The 16,262-nt window shown below is 50.0% G+C and overlaps 1 protein-coding gene across 2 annotated transcripts in view; it reads left to right on the top strand.

The window, feature by feature from the left end:
• The first annotated feature begins 2,111 nt into the window (after nt 1–2,111).
• The window catches only part of CSF1R (colony stimulating factor 1 receptor), a 29,931-nt gene continuing 15,780 nt past the window's right edge, over nt 2,112–16,262 (top strand). For both annotated transcript variants that reach the window (XM_055324767.1, XM_055324768.1), the window contains exons 1-7: nt 2,112–2,316; nt 6,546–6,803; nt 7,243–7,527; nt 8,753–8,889; nt 9,557–9,716; nt 13,229–13,415; nt 16,093–16,208. In XM_055324767.1, the coding sequence (XP_055180742.1) occupies nt 2,268–2,316; nt 6,546–6,803; nt 7,243–7,527; nt 8,753–8,889; nt 9,557–9,716; nt 13,229–13,415; nt 16,093–16,208 (1,192 nt within the window). In that variant the 5' untranslated portion in view covers nt 2,112–2,267. The remainder of the gene's footprint in view (nt 2,317–6,545; nt 6,804–7,242; nt 7,528–8,752; nt 8,890–9,556; nt 9,717–13,228; nt 13,416–16,092; nt 16,209–16,262) is intronic.

Genomic DNA, 16,262 nt, shown 5'->3' with positions numbered 1-16,262 from the left:
TCAATCCCGGGTCTCCAGGATCGCGCCCTGGGCCAAAGGCAGGCACCAAACCACTGCGCCACCCAGGGATCCCTGTTCCTGATTTAAGGGGAGAAACTTTCAATCTTTCACCTTGGGTTAACTGTGAGTTTTTTATGTACGGTTTTAATCATGTTAAAGATGTTGCCTTATATTCCTAGTTTGTTGGTTTCTTTTTTTAAATCATAAATTTTGCCAAAGGTTTTTTCTGCATCACTTGGGATGATCATGTGGGGTTTTTTTTTCACTCTATCAATGTAATATGTTAGATTGACTTTCATATGTTGAACCATCTTCTCATTTCTAGGATAAATCTCACTTGGTCATGGTGTACAATCACTGTAATGTGCTGTTTCTTTCCACATTAGTGATCTGGGCACCTTTGTTGAAAATCAGTTAACTATAGATATAAACTTTTAGATATAAACACCTTTTAAGGTGTTTTTTGCTACTATTTTGCTGAATATGTTTGCATCTATGTTCATCAAGGACATTTGTCTGTAGTTTTATTTTCTTGTCATGTCTTTGTCTAGCTTTAGTATCAAGTTAATGCTGCTTTCATAGAATGAGTTAAGAAGGGTTCCTTCCTCTTCTATTTTTTTGAATGAGTTTGAGAAGAATTGGGGTGAATTCTTTGAGTATTGTGTAGAATTGATCAGTGAAGCTATCTGGTTGTGGGTTTTTCTTTGTTGGGACATTTTTGTTTACTGATTTAACCTCTGTACTAGTTATAAATCTATTCAGATTTTCTATTTGTTCTTGAGTCAGTTTTGGTTGGTATTCATGGTTACTCGATGTTAAAAACACTTTCTTTTTTTTAAGATTTTATTTATTTATCTGACAAAAAGAGAGTGAGCACAAGCAGGGGGAGCAGCAGAGGGAGAGGGAGAAGTAGGATCCCTGCTGAGCAGGGAGCCCAATGTGGGACTCAACTCGATTCCAGGACCCTGGGATCATGACCTAAGCTGAAGGCAGACACTCAACTGACCACCCAGGAGCCCCTCTAAACACCTTTCTGGGAATATAAGGGAAGGGAGAAGAAATGTGTGGGAGATATCAGAAAGGGACACAGAACATAAAGACTTCTAACTCTGGGAAATGAACTAGGGGTGGTGGAAGGGGAGGAGGGCGGGGGGTGGGGGTGAATGGGTGACGGGCACGGAGGGGGACACTTGACGGGATGAGCACTGGGTGTTATTCTGTATGTTGGTAAATTGAACACCAATAAAAATTAATTTATAAAAAAAAATAAATAAATAAACACCTTTCTGAAAAAAAAGGTATATATAAAATATATTACATATACTTAAGTACATGGAAAGACTAATCATTGGAATTTTTTTATGTTGGAATTTTTTTAGTTTCAAGAAGTAACTTCATAACCATGTTATTTAGAAATAAGAAGGAAAATACTAAGGAAATCCATTGAAAGGGATAAAAGCAATTGACTCCAGGAAAGGAAGTGGCAGAGGAATGCTATTTTTCTGAAGAAATATAGCTGCACAATTAGACTCTTTGTAAAAATAACAAACAAATAACTTAATAGGTGATGTAACAAGAGTTCTACAATCAGGCTGTCTAGATCTAAATCCCACCTTGCCATTCAATAGCCATGTAATTATGGGCAAGTTCAAGGTGTTTGATCTCTCTGAGCCTCAGGTTTTCCATTTGCAAAATGGGAATGGCAATGGTACCCAACATATAAAGGATCTATGGGAACTGGAGGAAACAGTGAATGTGAAGGGCTTAGCTGGGGAGTGTCCTGGAAATAGAAGCTTCTTCTATCATCAGGCTGTCTCAGACCAAACTAACTTTTCTTTTGGCTAAACCAGAACTGTCTGGTCACTCTAAAGACCCCCTACTTGTGTTGCTGACTGACTACTTGACCTTCGGTGTGTCTCTTCTCCCAGGATCCTTTGGAGGTGACTTCAGAAGGGCCCTAAACTTAGCTAGCTCCCCCAAGCGCAGGCTGGCCCTGTCCCAGACTCCAACTCCTCCCCCTGGGGGTCATGGCTTTGTTTTCTTCTGAAGACCCAAGATTTCCAAACTCTGTGGTTGCCTTGCCTTGCTAAAAGGGGAAGAAGGGGATCAGCCCAAGGAGGAGGAAGAGGAAAACAAGAGAAACAGCCAGTACAGCAGAGAGGAGTGTGTGTCCAGCAGCCCTGGTCCCTGCGGAGCTAGCAGCTGAGACCCCAGTGCCTTGCCTATCCCTCAGCCCCGCATCAACCTGCCACCTCCCCACTGAGGCCATGGGCCTAGGGGCTCCGCTGGTCCTGCTGGTGGCCACAGCTTGGCATGGTAAGAGCAAAATTGGGAACTCTTCGGGTTGGGGGGGTGGGAGATGAGTGACAGAGAAAGCCCCTGTGTAAGGACCTCGTAAACTCCTGACTCTCCCTGAGTGTCCCCACTCTATGCCTCCATCTCCTTAGCCTGGACTGCAGGTTTGTGGGTATCTGCTTTCGAGAGGCAACGGAGGGAAAAAGAAAGTGTGAGTGGGGTGGGACCAGCCCAGCCAGGGTTGCAGATCTGTCCCAGCTCAGATGTTGACTCACTGTGTGTCCTGAACAAGCCCCTGATGCCCCAGGGCTTCTGTGTGCCCATCCATTCAATGGCAGGTTGTTGGGGGGCAGTGGTGAGCTAGACGAAAAAATGCTTTTCAAACTCAGCTCTGCACAGATTACCTGGGGATCTTGTTACACTTTCTCACTCAGTAGGTCAGTAGGTCCCAGGTAGGAGATTATGCATTTCTTACAAGCTCCTAGGAGATGCCAATGCTGCTGATCCAGACCTACAGCTCATTGGAAGGCCCTAGAGAGCTCTGAATGGCCCTCCAGCTCTGCCAGCCCGTGAGCCACAAAGTAGGCAGGACCTGACTTGGAAAGGGCCGAAGAGGCAGGGGTTATTCTTGGGAGGCTTGGATAAGGGCCTGGGAAGGGAAATAAGAGGTTAGCCTCTCTGGTCCAGGGCTCAGGTGAGGCAAATTTGGGAGGCTACTAGAGCAGGACTCGAGGAGGGCCTGCGGAGAGGACAGTGCAGGTGGCCCTGGCCAGCACGTTCCCAGACACAGGCTGCCTGGCCTCAGGATAGGTAGCTCTGTGACAGACCCTGTCCCACCTCCAACCTTCTGGTAGCAGCAGCATTGGTGCAGAAACTCTCATCCCAGGCGGGTGCCCAACTGGAGGTGAGGGGCTGGCGGCTTGGCTTGTAGCTACAGTTCTGTTTTATCACATGCTTGTTTGGAGGGACCTTGGGCCAGGATGGTGATGGTGTGGGGTTGGGAAGGCAGACTCAGCTCTGGCCTCCCCATAGCAGGACCTGAGGAGTAGGTACAGCTGGTCCCCATGAGGAGATAGCCCACCGAGGGTCTTTTGGTGGCCCAGGCTCTCTGGGCTTGAGCGTCTGTTCTTGTTATTGAGATGTAGTTTACATACAAGAGAATGCAGATTCTTAAGTATACAGCCTGATGGGGTTTGACAAATGCATATGCTTGTGGACACGGCATCCCAATTAAGATGGAAACGATTCCCCTCTCTCCAGAAAGCCCCTTGGGTTTTATTTCACTTCCTTGTCCGATCCTCCTGTCCAGATTCTCACTACTGGGGGGTGGGAGGGTTGTTCAGTATCTAGACCCAGAAAAAAGAAAAAATGGGAGGCAGCAGGCCAGGAGTCTCAGCTTTCAGCCCAGGAGACTTATGAGTGAGTGGTGAGTGAGTGGGGGTGCAGGGGCTGCTGTGAGGGAGTCAAGGGCCGGGCTCTGAACACCCTAGTGACGAGGAGAGGCTCACTAAGATCCTGCACTGAGGAGACCGCGATGTCCTAGGCCTTGGTGTGCAGTGTGGGGAAGGCGTTGAGGGAGAGGTGTGGAGGTTGAGGCACATCCTGGGAGCCGAGATGGGAAACAAGACAGAAGAGGACCTTGATCAGTGTCCGCCAAGGCCCCAGCCCCCACCCCAAGGAGGATGAGCCTGAGCAGGCTTTCCCTTCCCGCCAGCCAAACCAGCAGGGGGAAGTGAGGGGCAGAAGTTGAGGGTGTCAGCCTGGCCCTGCATGAATATCCGGGACAACAGGACAGGACAAAACAGGACACATTTCTCTGACCACATTTCCAGGAGGCTGAGACAGGGGCTAGAGGGACAGGGCAGGGGAGGGGAAGGAGAAGGCACCACTGAGACCAGGCGGGTGCAGAAGAGGAACACAACGAGAATTACAGAATTCAAGACAGCGGATGGTACAGTCACAGGCTGTGACCTTTAAAAGTTAGAAATTGGGACTCCTGGGTAGCTCAGCGGTTAAGCGCCTCCCTTTGGCCCAGGGCATGATCCTGGAGTCCTGGGATCGAGTCCCGCATCGGGCTCCCAGCATGGGGCTTGCTTCTCCCTCTGCCTGTGTCTCTGCCTCTCTCTCTCTCTGTCTCTCATGAACAAATAAATACAATATAAATAAATAAATAAATAAATAAATAAATAAATGTTAAAAATTTTAGGGATGCCTGGGCAAAGTCAGTTAAGTGTCCAACTCTTGATCTCTGCTCAGGGCTTGAACTCACAACCCCCTAGATTAAGGGGTTGTGATCTCGGGGTTGTGAGTTCAAGCCCCATGTTGGACTTCATGGCTGGCATGGAATCTACTTTAAACTTTTTTTTAAAAAACAAGTTAAAAACTTTAGGCGTTAAAGTGTCAGGATCAGAACGGGGGGTTAGAAATGTCATAACTGAAACTGTAGCCCAGGACAAGCGCAGTTGACTGAGCCTGGGACTGCTATAGCTTCATTGAATTCTCCCAAGACCTCAGAGGCGGAAACACACTGTTCCCATTGGATGGAAGAGTAGCCTAAAAGTCAGAGAGGTTAAGCAAGCTACCCAGCACAAGGGAGAACCAAGTTTCAGCCCATGGGGGTGTGACCCTACCATCCAAGCTCTTCCCTGCAGTAAAACCCCAGCTGGGGCCCTGCATAGCTGCAGCTATAATGGGGGAGCACAGGCTCCCAGAAATGGCGCTTGCTCCTCTGCCTGGTGGTCACGTAGCCCAGGAGGGATACAACCCCCGTGTTGGCTGTGGCAGTATTCACCAGGTCACTCCATTTTTTAATGCGGCTCAGAAGCTCAGGCAGAGAGGCAACTCACCTCTAAATGGATATAAAGTCAAAACATTTAATGAAGCCATCCTGAAATACTTCGACAGAGGAGATCTTCCCAATTCTGGAGTCCACGGTGGGGATGGGGTGGAAATACCCACCCAGAGAACTTTTGTGCAGGAGAGTAGAGAACCCTGAATTCAGCCGATACTTGGGGGCAGCAGTGTCCATGGCCCTGTCACCGGAGTAGAGGGGTTGGATTCATTAGAGACACCCAGTTGGTCAGTGGCAGAGCCAGGCCCTGCAGCCCAGCATGTTCCAATGTGCAGCAGGTGGCACTCCATCTCCTGGGGGTCTCTCCACTGGAGAGGGGACAGTAGCCAGGAGGGCCAGGAAACAGAAGTGAGAACATCCCTGGGACAAGGGCTGCAGGCTGAGCGGAAACTGGGGGCCAGGCTGGATGCCAGCAATGTGCTTCCGCCCACACAGGCTCAGGGGTGCCTGGCCGCCCCTCCAAGGCCTTGAATCAGCTCTCACTTCCCTCCTTTACCCCTATTTTAGGCCTGGAAAAATGCTGACACTGCAGAGGCAACGGGCCTTCTTCCCGGAGGGCCTGATATGGGTTTCAAGTTCTCTTTTCTCCTTCAAGAAAATTTTCCTTAAAAGAGATTGGCTTCCTAGTAAACACAGCAGTGCTGGTGTACTTGGCTAGAGTGATGACCAACTCTTACTATTTATTTGGAGATAGGTGAGGTTCCAAAGGCACTTAAACCTCCTCGCATCCCAAGAAATGCATATAATTATTATTCCCATTTTATAGGTGGGGCAAGTGAGACACAGAGCCTCTGAACCATCCCATGGTGCTGCAGAGCAGATGTCCAGTGGTGGGGGTGGGCATGACACAAGTCTCCTGGAGCCCTTCTAAATCTGCTGTGCCAAGATCCAATGGCCTTTCTCTTCTTCCCCATACAAATTATGTTGGAGGACTTTGCTATGAACATTCCACTTATTTGTTTTTTCTGTTGCTTGTTTGCGCCCCCTGCTCTGAGCCAGGTCCTGGGTCTCGCACAAGGGATACAGCCCATTTTATACATGAGGCTGAAGGGGTCCACCCCTTCACAGCTGGGAAGGCTGAGGCTGGGGGAGACTCCGTGGGACAGCAGCTGACTAGGAGCTGAGAAAACTCCCAGGCCTCTGTTTCTCAGAGGAGGGGCCTGCCGGACATCAGTCCCTCACCTGAGTAGATTTGAGGCGCGGGGAAGGGGGGGTGGCGGGGAGGAGGGCCCAAGCAAGTGACAAAGGGGACAAGGACTGCTCAAGGTGACCCCAAGTCACAGTTGAACCCCAGCCCCATACCTCCCCTGCCAGGGCACCACCCATCTCAGAGGCTAGGGTCAGCAGATCAGGGAGTGCCTCCTCAGGGCTCACCCTTATCCCCTCTTTGCCCCACCAGTTCGAGGAGTCCCAGTGATAGAACCCAGAGGCCCGGAGCTGGTCGTGGAGCCAGGCACAACAGTGACCCTGCGATGTGTGGGCAACGGCAGCGTGGAATGGGAAGGCCCCATCTCCCCACACTGGACCCTGGACCCTAATTCCCCCAGCAGCATCCTGAGCACAAATAATGCCACCTTCATGAACACCGGGACCTATCGCTGCACTGAGCCTGGAAGCCCCCTGGGGGGCAGTGCCACCATCCACCTCTATGTCAAAGGTGAGGACTCTGAGCCCACTCCCAAGAGGCCTGGCCCAACAAGCCCCACCAGGAACGGGCAGGAGGGCTGAGCCCTAATATTAATAACCATAACAAGCCAGCTCTACATTTATTGAGCGCCTGCCATTGACAAAGACCAGTGGCAGTGCTTCCAATTTCATGTAGTCCTCATAATAACCCTGGAGGTAGGTTCCATGACTATGCTCATTTCCTGGAGGCTCAGATGGGTTGAGTCATTTGCCCAAGGTCACACAGCACCAAGGAGTAGGGCTGAACCTGGTTTCAGTGCCCCCACTCTGAAGTATCGGCTGAGCTTCTCAGGTGTTGTGTGACCTCTGGCAAACAATCAGCTTCTCTGAGCTTCCCTGTCACCAGTGTTCAGAGACCACTTGGCCTGGTAGAGGGAGACAGTTGTAACCCCATATCCGCTCTACCGCAGACCCTGTTCGGCCTTGGAAGGTGCTGACCCAGGACGTGACGGTGTTGGAGGGGCAGGATGCGCTGCTGCCCTGCCTGCTTACCGACCCAGCGTTGGAGGCAGGCGTCTCGCTGATGCGGGTGCGTGGCCGGCCTGTCTTGCGCCAAACCAACTATTCCTTCTCGCCCTGGTATGGCTTCACCATCCACAAGGCCCAGTTCACCGAGACCCAGGGCTACCAATGCAGCGCTCGAGTAGGCGGCAGGACGGTAACGTCGATGGGCATCTGGCTTAAAGTGCAGAAAGGTGTGTGGGGCTGGGAGGGACAGGCCAACGTGGAGGGCAGGGACAGAAAGCCAGTGACTTGCGAGCCGTGGCAGGGCTTGGGCCTGATGGGGAGTAATGGGGTGTCCCTCTTCTTTCACTTCTTCCTTCTAATTGCATCATGGTCATCGATAAGGGGCCCTTTGGGGCAAGACAAGCAAAGTGTTGGGCCCAGAGGCAGCCCAAAGATAATCTCAGCTCATGAGACACACTATGCAAATCATTCCACAAGGGGATAGGAGAGAGTGGGGAGGGGAGGTGCTCTGAGAGAGTGACATTTTATTGGAGCTGAACTGTGAATGATGGGAAGCAGGTGGCCGTGCAAAGCTCTGCTTCAGCAGAGGAAACAGCAGGTACAAAGGCATGAGGTGGGAACAGGTTCTGACTGTTCCAGGAATGGGAGGAGAGCCTGAAGCTGTCCCACATCCTCAGACATGGGTTTCCCACTCAATTCATTGAACTTGAATTCAGTGTCTACTCTGTCTCGGGCACCGCGCTAGCCACTAGGGATACTGCTGTCCACCAGGGGTGGGGGAGACAGACGAGAGAGAGCAAATAACATGCTGATGGTGATCAACAAGAAGCCAAGCTGGAGAAAGCTAGATGTGTGTGGGATGGGGAGGCTCATTCAGCTGACTGGTCACAGAAGGCTTCTCAGAATGAAAGATCTAGAGGATGAGAGCAACCACCCACTCACAATGTGGAAGGAAAAAGCACTCCAGGAGGGTGGGCAAGTGTGCAGTCTGTGTGGCCGGGAGGCCGGTGCGGCTGCAGAGCGGTGAGAGGTAGCAGGCGCTCGGATGGTCAGTAATGGGCCTGGGCTAGCATCCCATGAGTGATGGGAAGCCACCAGATCCCAGCCCAGGAGCTGCATGTGATCCAATCCACATTCTTAAGAGCTCCTTGGGATGCTGCAAGCAGTCTGTGTTGTGCAGGGGTCAGAAGAGAAGTGGGGGCCTTCCAGGTGGCTGTTGCAGGCACCCAGAGCAGAGACCAGGGTGAGACTGGGGAGAGGTGTGGCGATGCAGGGGAGTAGGCTTCTCAGAGTCCGTTTAAAAAACAGGACCTGCTGTCTGAGGCCTCCAAGGCTGCCTCCCGGGTTTTGCGATAGGAGTGGGGTGAGGGCCTCAGCCAGTTTCTCCCTGTGGCAGGGAGCAGAATGACAGCTCCGGCCTGGGTGTTTATGGGTCGCTTTCCCTGGCCTCAGTCATCCCAGGGCCCCCGACCTTGACGCTGAAGCCTGCAGAGCTGGTACGGATTCAGGGAGAGCCCGCCAACATCGAGTGCTCAGCCAGCAATGTTGATGTTAACTTTGACGTCTTCCTGCAACACGAAGACACCAAGGTCAGTCCCTGGGGTGACAGTGGGATTAGGTGTGCCCATCCTCCCACCACACCAGGCCCTTCAGGATGGAGCCCGAGTCCCCCTACGAGCTGGCTCTCTGGACTGAGGGCACAGCCCAGGCCCTAAGATCTCACTGCCCATCAATGGCTGATTCAGAACCAGGACTGAGGCTCACGCCACTGAATCTTGTGGGGGGAAGGAGGTGATACTCTACCACCTTGACCCATGACCTTTGTTTGCCCCAGTCTGTAGACAAGAGCCAGAGGTCAGTTCACTTCTGACTTAGTGAGGGGTTCCTAGGCCACCTCAAAGCCCAGGAATATAAAGGCCATTTCAAAAAGATTGGAGAGAGGGAAGCAGAGAGCATCTCCAAAAGAGAACGGCACTGGGCTGCTTCGAAGAGCCCCTTGCTGTCCCACTGTGCCTACTGTGTGCCAGGCACAACCCTACCCACATTTACAAGCAATAGCTCATCGTTCTTCCCTACAACCCTAGGAGTATGGGCTAGTATTAGTCCCATTTTGCAGATGAAGACACCAAGGCTCAGAGTTCAGTCTTTTGCCCAAGGAAAGGCAGATGGTAATCTTTAAGGGTTGATGATTTGAACGCAGCGTTTTCTAATCCCTAAACAATATTGGTATCCCATTTTCATTCTTTCTGGCTACAGCTCACAATCCCTCAACAATCCGACTTCCAAGGTAACCAGTACCAAAAAGTCCTGACCCTCGAGCTCGATCACGTAGGCTTCCAGGACGCTGGCAACTACACCTGCGTGGCCACCAATGTTCGAGGCATCAGCTCCACCTCCATGATCTTCCGGGTGGTAGGTAAGCATCAGGGTGATGGGGGAAGGCTGACAGAGATCCCAGGTGGGGGGGGGTGCAGAGAGAGTGTGTGAGGGGATTGAGAAGGAGGGGGTTGATGGCACAGAATGAAGAGACACTGTTGAGAACACCTGCACTAGACTCCCCTTATCCTGGGCCTGGCTAGGGAACCACACCACTGGGATCCTTCCCAGGTCCTTCCCAGGTCCTTCCCCAGAATCCCTCACTCCCTTCCTAGGGCTCCTATCGTGCTTTTTTGTTTTGTGACTGATGTCCAGTAACTGCCTGTTGGATTGCCGTTCACTCCCTCATTCATCCCTTCATGCCTGGAACACCCACATCACATGGACACGGGAGCAGACAATGCTCACCCAGTGTGATCCATGCAGGAAGTATGGAGTGTCCTGAGGACACCAAGGGGACCCCCCAACCCTGACTTGAACAAAGTGGCCTACGTTAGGCTCAGAAAAATCGAGGCAGGTTAGCAAGGCAGAAGGGTAACAGCACAGCATGTGGAAGGCCTAAAGGGAAAGAGATCAGAGAGCATTTGACACGTGGAGAGAAGTTGCCCATGGCTAGGATGTGAGTGGTGTGACAAGTGGCCCAAGAGAAGCAGAGATGGAGGCACCATCCAGATAGTAAAACGGGTGGGAGGTTTGCATCATATCCTGTTGGGAAGTCATTGAGAGTCTAAGAGGGGAGTGATGGGATGAGACTGTGTGGAGGGGTACGTGGTGGTGGCCTGCAGCCCCTACTCCCAAGGCAGCATCCCAACCTGGCTCCGCCAATGACTAGCACATTGCTTCTCTAAAAAACAGGGATACTAACAGTACTAGGAGTCACTGTCTCATAGGTTTGTTGTGGGAATTGAGTGAATCTATTTATCATCTATCTATCTATCTATCTATCTATCTATCTATCTATCTATTCACTCTGGCACAGACTAAATGCTGCCTCGTGTGCATAGGAGCTGTGATCTCAGAAGGCCAGCCAGATGTCCTGTGCATTAGATGGGAGATGGGAGTCTGGGCAGGCTAAGTGGGAGTTTCTCAAGGTCAGGGGAGGCTGAATGACTTTGGTCTGGCCACACCTCATATGTTCAATGTTATGGGAGATAGAGGGGTATTGGGGAGGCCAAGCATGACCATCACCACCCTTATAGCACCTGCACTCCCCTAGGCCCCATTGCTGGGAGCTGTGTGAGGTGAAAGAGGGGAGGAGCTCATCCCCAGTTACGGGTTCTGAGCCTGTGTGTTTCCTAGTGTACGGGTACCACAGTCACTCAATGTTCGTGTTCGTGCACACTTCTGGGCAGACACTGCTCTCGATGCTGACGGTGCGGCTGCAAAGGAAACATACATGGAGGCCCCTGCCCACATGAAGTTTGTGCTCGAGCTGGGAAAAGACAAGTGATGAGCAACACAAATTCTGAAAGCTGAATCAGTTCTAGAGTTTGCCATTTAAAGTAGAGTGTGTCCTCAAGGAAGTTCTCACTGGCCAGCTCACATTTGAGCAATGACTTGAAGTTGGTGAGGGGGTAAGCCATGCAGATGTACTGCCGAACAGAGCTCCAGGCAGAGGGCAAGCAATGTCCTTGGCAGGACTGTGCTGGCCATGTGCAAGGAATAACTCAGCCAGTGTGGCTGGGGTGGAGCTCGGGAGGAAGAGTGGTACAAAGTGAGCCAAGACGTATCGTATCCAATTCCACAGGGCCCTGTAAGCCGATGTAAGGACTTGGTTCTTTTCCCCTTGAGAGAGATGGGATGCCGTTGGAGGATCTGAGTAAAGTGGTGTGACACAATCCGACTTGCATAATAAGATTTAACATGGTGCTTTGTGGAGGGTAGAAGAAGGAAGACGAGGTAGGAGGCTACTGTGATTGTCCAAGCTAGAGGTGATGGTGGCTTGATTAGGGTGGTGGTGGTGGAGGTGGTGGGAGGATGGATGGAGGATGGAGAGACTCATCCTCCTCAGATAGATGGCTGAGGGGAGAGAGAGAAGAAGACAGAAGCCTTGCCCTAAAAGCTCCCAGATTAGTTAGAGAGGATGGCTACCCGAAGGGAGAAGATGTATGAAGTAGAATAGATGTGGTGCCTAATGGATGTGTAGTCTAGAAGGGCAGCAGGAGTCCTGAGGAGGAAGAGCCCCCTGTGGCCTGAAGTGGTGGATGGGGACCCCCTGATAGGGATGAGCCTGGAAGGATGAGAAGGATTGAAATAGAAAAGAGGAAGTGGAGGGGGCTCCTGGTGGAGAAACTGGCTTGATAGAAACCTCCAAGGTAGGAATGACTGTGGGGTATTCAGGGCCTATGAGGACACCCAGATGGGTGGAGCAGTGTGTGTGTGTGTGTGTGTGTGTGTGTGTGTGTGTGTGTGTAGGAAGAGGGGCGAGAGCTAGACGGGCATGAAGAGAGACCTGATAGAGGAGAGCCTTGAATGCCAATCTGTATGGCTCCAATGGGGAGCCAAAGGGACTTTGGAGCAGGCATATCACAGGGTAAAAGAGTGAGTTTTAGATTTCATAGACGAGTAAGGAGAAGAACCTTTAGAGATCATCTAGTTCCAGGCTTTTTGTAAAGTCTTGGGGGATTTGAGAAAGTATTTCAGGGGCTTCCGTGAGAGGCATGGAGAGGGTAAGTGGGGATTCTTGCCATAGCTCCTCTGCCTGAGATTCAATCAAAGCAACTTGATTTTAATTCATGCAAGATTTAATTAGAAGAAACAAGTCAGGACTTTTTCAGGCGTAGGTAACAGAAATCAACTTGAACTAGCCTGATCACAAGAGGATTTTATTGGCCTTATAGCTAAAAAGCCCATGGATCTGAGCTTCAGGTGAACTGGATCTTGGTGTTCAGTTGATATGGACAAGAACCTGTTGCTTCTTGGCTCTCAGCTCAACATTTTTCTTGTGGACTCCTTCAAATATCAGGCTTGACAACCCCCTGGAGTTAGGGCTTCTCCTTTCCCAGAGCTCCAACAAAAATCATGGAAGTAAGTGTCAAAGGACCCAAGGGCTCATGTGCCTACCCTAAACCACTCACTGGTCCAAAGGGGACAAACTACTTTGACTGGCTGGCCTGAGTCACATGCCCTCCTTAGAGCTAGACGTGGAAGCTTCACTGCCTGAACTATAACCAGAAGAAGGGGAAATGAGTGAGGGTGTCTTTGCATTTTGCCACTTTGATTTTTTTTGCCACTGAAAAACTTTCAAAAAGTTATAACAACACAAAATATCCAATCTCTTGGTTATATAAATAAGGAGGCAGAGGTAGCAAAGAGGATAAGAATTTGTCTGAGTTCTCCCAGGGGCTCAGCGAAGTGTTTGGGTTTCTGTGGGACAGTGGTGGGAAGGGAGATGCCAGAGGGTGAGTCTTGGTTAGGGGTGGGGGCTGCACACGTGGTGCACACAGGAAGGGTCCAGCTAAATGGCTGAGTCAAAGGGTGGATCACCAAATAAGCAAATAAACTGAGACATCTTCCCAGCAATGCCAGATCTTTACGTGTTCTGCTTTCCAGAGAGTGCCTACTTGAACTTGACCTCTGAGCAGAGCCTCCTCCAGGAAGTGACTGTGGGTGAGAAGGTCGATCTCCAAGTCAAGGTGGAGGCCTACCCAAGCCTGGAAGGTTATAACTGGACCTATCTGGGACCTTTCTCCGACCAGCAGGCCAAGCTCAAGTTTGTCATCACGAAGGACACATACAGGTACCACCTGTCAGCTCCCATCTGGATGGCCCCACAGCCAGAAGGGGAACACTTCAGCCAGGAGGCAGGACACTGGGTCATATCTCAACCTTGCTAGTGACCTGGAACAAATAAATCCCTTCCCTTTTCCGGGTCTCACTTTTCCTGACTATAGAACCTCAATATCAGTCATCTGTGTTTGAGACTTTGATAAAATTGGCTTGCCCCTCTGTCCCACATCCTTGGAAAATCCAATGCCCTCCTCAAGAGTTCTACTATTTCTTGGGGTGTGTATTCTCAGGCTCACTGAAGATTCTTTTTTTTTTTCACTGAATAATTCTTAATCCCATTAATTCTCTTCTTTTGTGGCCAATCCAAATATAGAAGACAGTGCTTCATGATTTCTTTTCTTTTTCTTTTTTTTTTTAAAAGACTTTATTTATTTATTCATGAGAGACACAGAGAGAGACACAGAGACACAGGCAGAGGGAGAAGTAGGCTCCATGCAGGGACCCTGACGACGTGGGACTTGATCCCGGGTCTCCAGGATCACGCCCTGGGTTGAAGGCAGCGCTAAACCGCTGAGCCCCCCAGGCTGCCCCATGCTTCATGATTTCTACTCCTAGACACCCTCCTAATAATGACTACACAGGCAATCTGCCGCATACATGGATTTAGGGGGTAGACAGAACTAGCATCACACAATCACATATACATCAAAAGTTCTTTAAAGGGCTCATTCTTCTCTACAGGCTCAAAATGCTTCTCATAAAGTGCCATCTGACTCTATCTCCTCTTTTCCCCCTTCTTTCCACTTCTAGAATCTGGCTTATCCCCCACACACGTTAGAAGTCTATTTTCTGTCTCCTTACAACCTCAGGGTGTCACTTTCCCATCCAAAGTGGTGTAACCAGCTTGTCTACTACATAAGAGTCTCGTCTATAGGAGGAACACCAGTAGCAGGTGTTAAAACAATAGCTTCTTTACCCACTTGTGTTTGAACAAGAGTACGGCGCTCAAGAACAGCAAGCATGCGCTGTGCATGCAACCCATTCCTATCCCACGCTCTTGACAGACATCTCTAATCTACCGTCGAGCTCTTTCCCTCAGGGTCCCCATGCAGCCTGGGAGTCCTTGACACCATCTCCAGCCAGTATCTTTATCATTAACTGACTTAGGAGAGGAGACATGTTTGCCATTATTTAGGGATTTGCTAGATGTTTGCTAGATACTCCCTTAGCCAACTTCTAACTCCAGAACTCTCCGGAGTTATTTTCTAGCTTCTGAAGCCCAGACTTCATGAATGCCTGGCTTCCAGCTTGCCAACTTTCAGAATCAAAACAGAACAAAATGTTCAGCAGGACAAAAACGTTTCCTTGTCCTCCTCATTTTTCTCCTCCCAGTTCCTTTCTCATCCATTCTGGTCAGGATTTCTAGCTTCTCCTTGTCTAAAGCAGAAGTTCTGAATCTAGAGTCTATAGACCCCTGGGAGGGGGATGGTCTATGGACAGGTTTCAGGGATCCATAGGCAACAGGGACATTGCAAAAAGAAACCCTGGAGATCCCCCAAACACGGTAGTGTGGGGTCATCCAGCACAGGGCAGAAAAACCTGGTCACCAAACAGCCACCAAACTGAGTTCATGTGATGGATGTGTTCATTCATGATGGTGACTTTGAGTCACACAAAAAAGTTAAATTCTTCCAGCTTAAGAGGCAGGTGTGTAGAGGGGTTCTGTATGCCTAAGGTCTAGCTGAATGAGATTGCCCTTTGATAACCATGGGTATTAGCCCAGTGTAATTTATAATGATATGCTGTAATTTATTTTTAAAAAAACATATCTGTAACCTAAACAGTGCATGTCCATAATGGACAAATGCTAAAATAGAGCTTAAGAAAAGAAAAAAAAAAGGAAAAATTATCTGGAATCAGCTGAGGATAACTTATGTTATTTGCATTTGCTTCTGGGTCTTTTCTGTAACAAAGGGCACCATTAAATTGGTATATAAACACAGTCTACATTGAGTTGGGCTCTGAGTCAAGTCCCCCGAATATATGCCCCTTTCGTCTCCAGGCCAAGCCTGTGAATTAATTACTATCAGTGTAACCCTCACAGAAAGGGAAGCAAAGGATCAGAGACGTTGAGTACCTTGTCTGAGATCACACAGCTAAGAAACAACAGCACAAGAACTTGAACCCTGGTTTCTGCAGCCCTGTGGCTACATCCTGCCTCTCATCCCTCTCACAGTCCCTCTTGGCAGGGTTGGTGCTTTCGGGGCTGCAGCTAACCTGGGTGCTGGTGTTTTGAGCAGGGACTGCTTAACCCAGTGATGGTGGTGTAAGTAGATACATTCGGGGCGGGGGTGGGGAGGGCTTTGATGTGATTTCCAGGGTCGGCACTTCACAGACATCATTTCTATGAAATCTCAGGACAAAAAAAAAAAAAAAAAAAAAAAGAAAAGAAGAAGAAGAAGAAATCTCAGGACAAAACTACTTTGCAAATGAGAGAAGCAATTAAGGAATTGGGTTGCTGATTGGGTTTGCTGATTTTCCCATGTCTCAATGGCACTCAGCCTGTGCCTGGCTCAGCCAAGGCCTTTGTGTCCTGGACACTTTACCAAAAATAAAAAAGCCCTTTAGGAAGGTTGTCCAAGTACCAGGACTGAGGTTCACTCCAGACAGCTTGCCCCTCTTTGCAGGTATACCTCCACCCTCTCCCTGCCTCGCCTGAAGCCTTCAGAGGCCGGTCGCTATTCCTTCCTGGCCAGAAACACTAGAGGCGGGGATTCTCTGACCTTTGAGCTCACCCTACGATGTGAGTGATGGGGCAGGTGCGTGGGGGTGGGAGCGAGAGTTCGGTTAGGGGGCT

This window comes from Nyctereutes procyonoides, unplaced genomic scaffold (assembly GCF_905146905.1).
Source record: "Nyctereutes procyonoides isolate TBG_1078 unplaced genomic scaffold, NYPRO_anot_genome, whole genome shotgun sequence".
NCBI classification, from domain to species: Eukaryota; Metazoa; Chordata; class Mammalia; order Carnivora; family Canidae; genus Nyctereutes; species Nyctereutes procyonoides.
The sequence above is the reverse complement of the archived record's forward strand: the minus strand, read 5'-3'. Positions and strand labels throughout refer to the sequence as shown.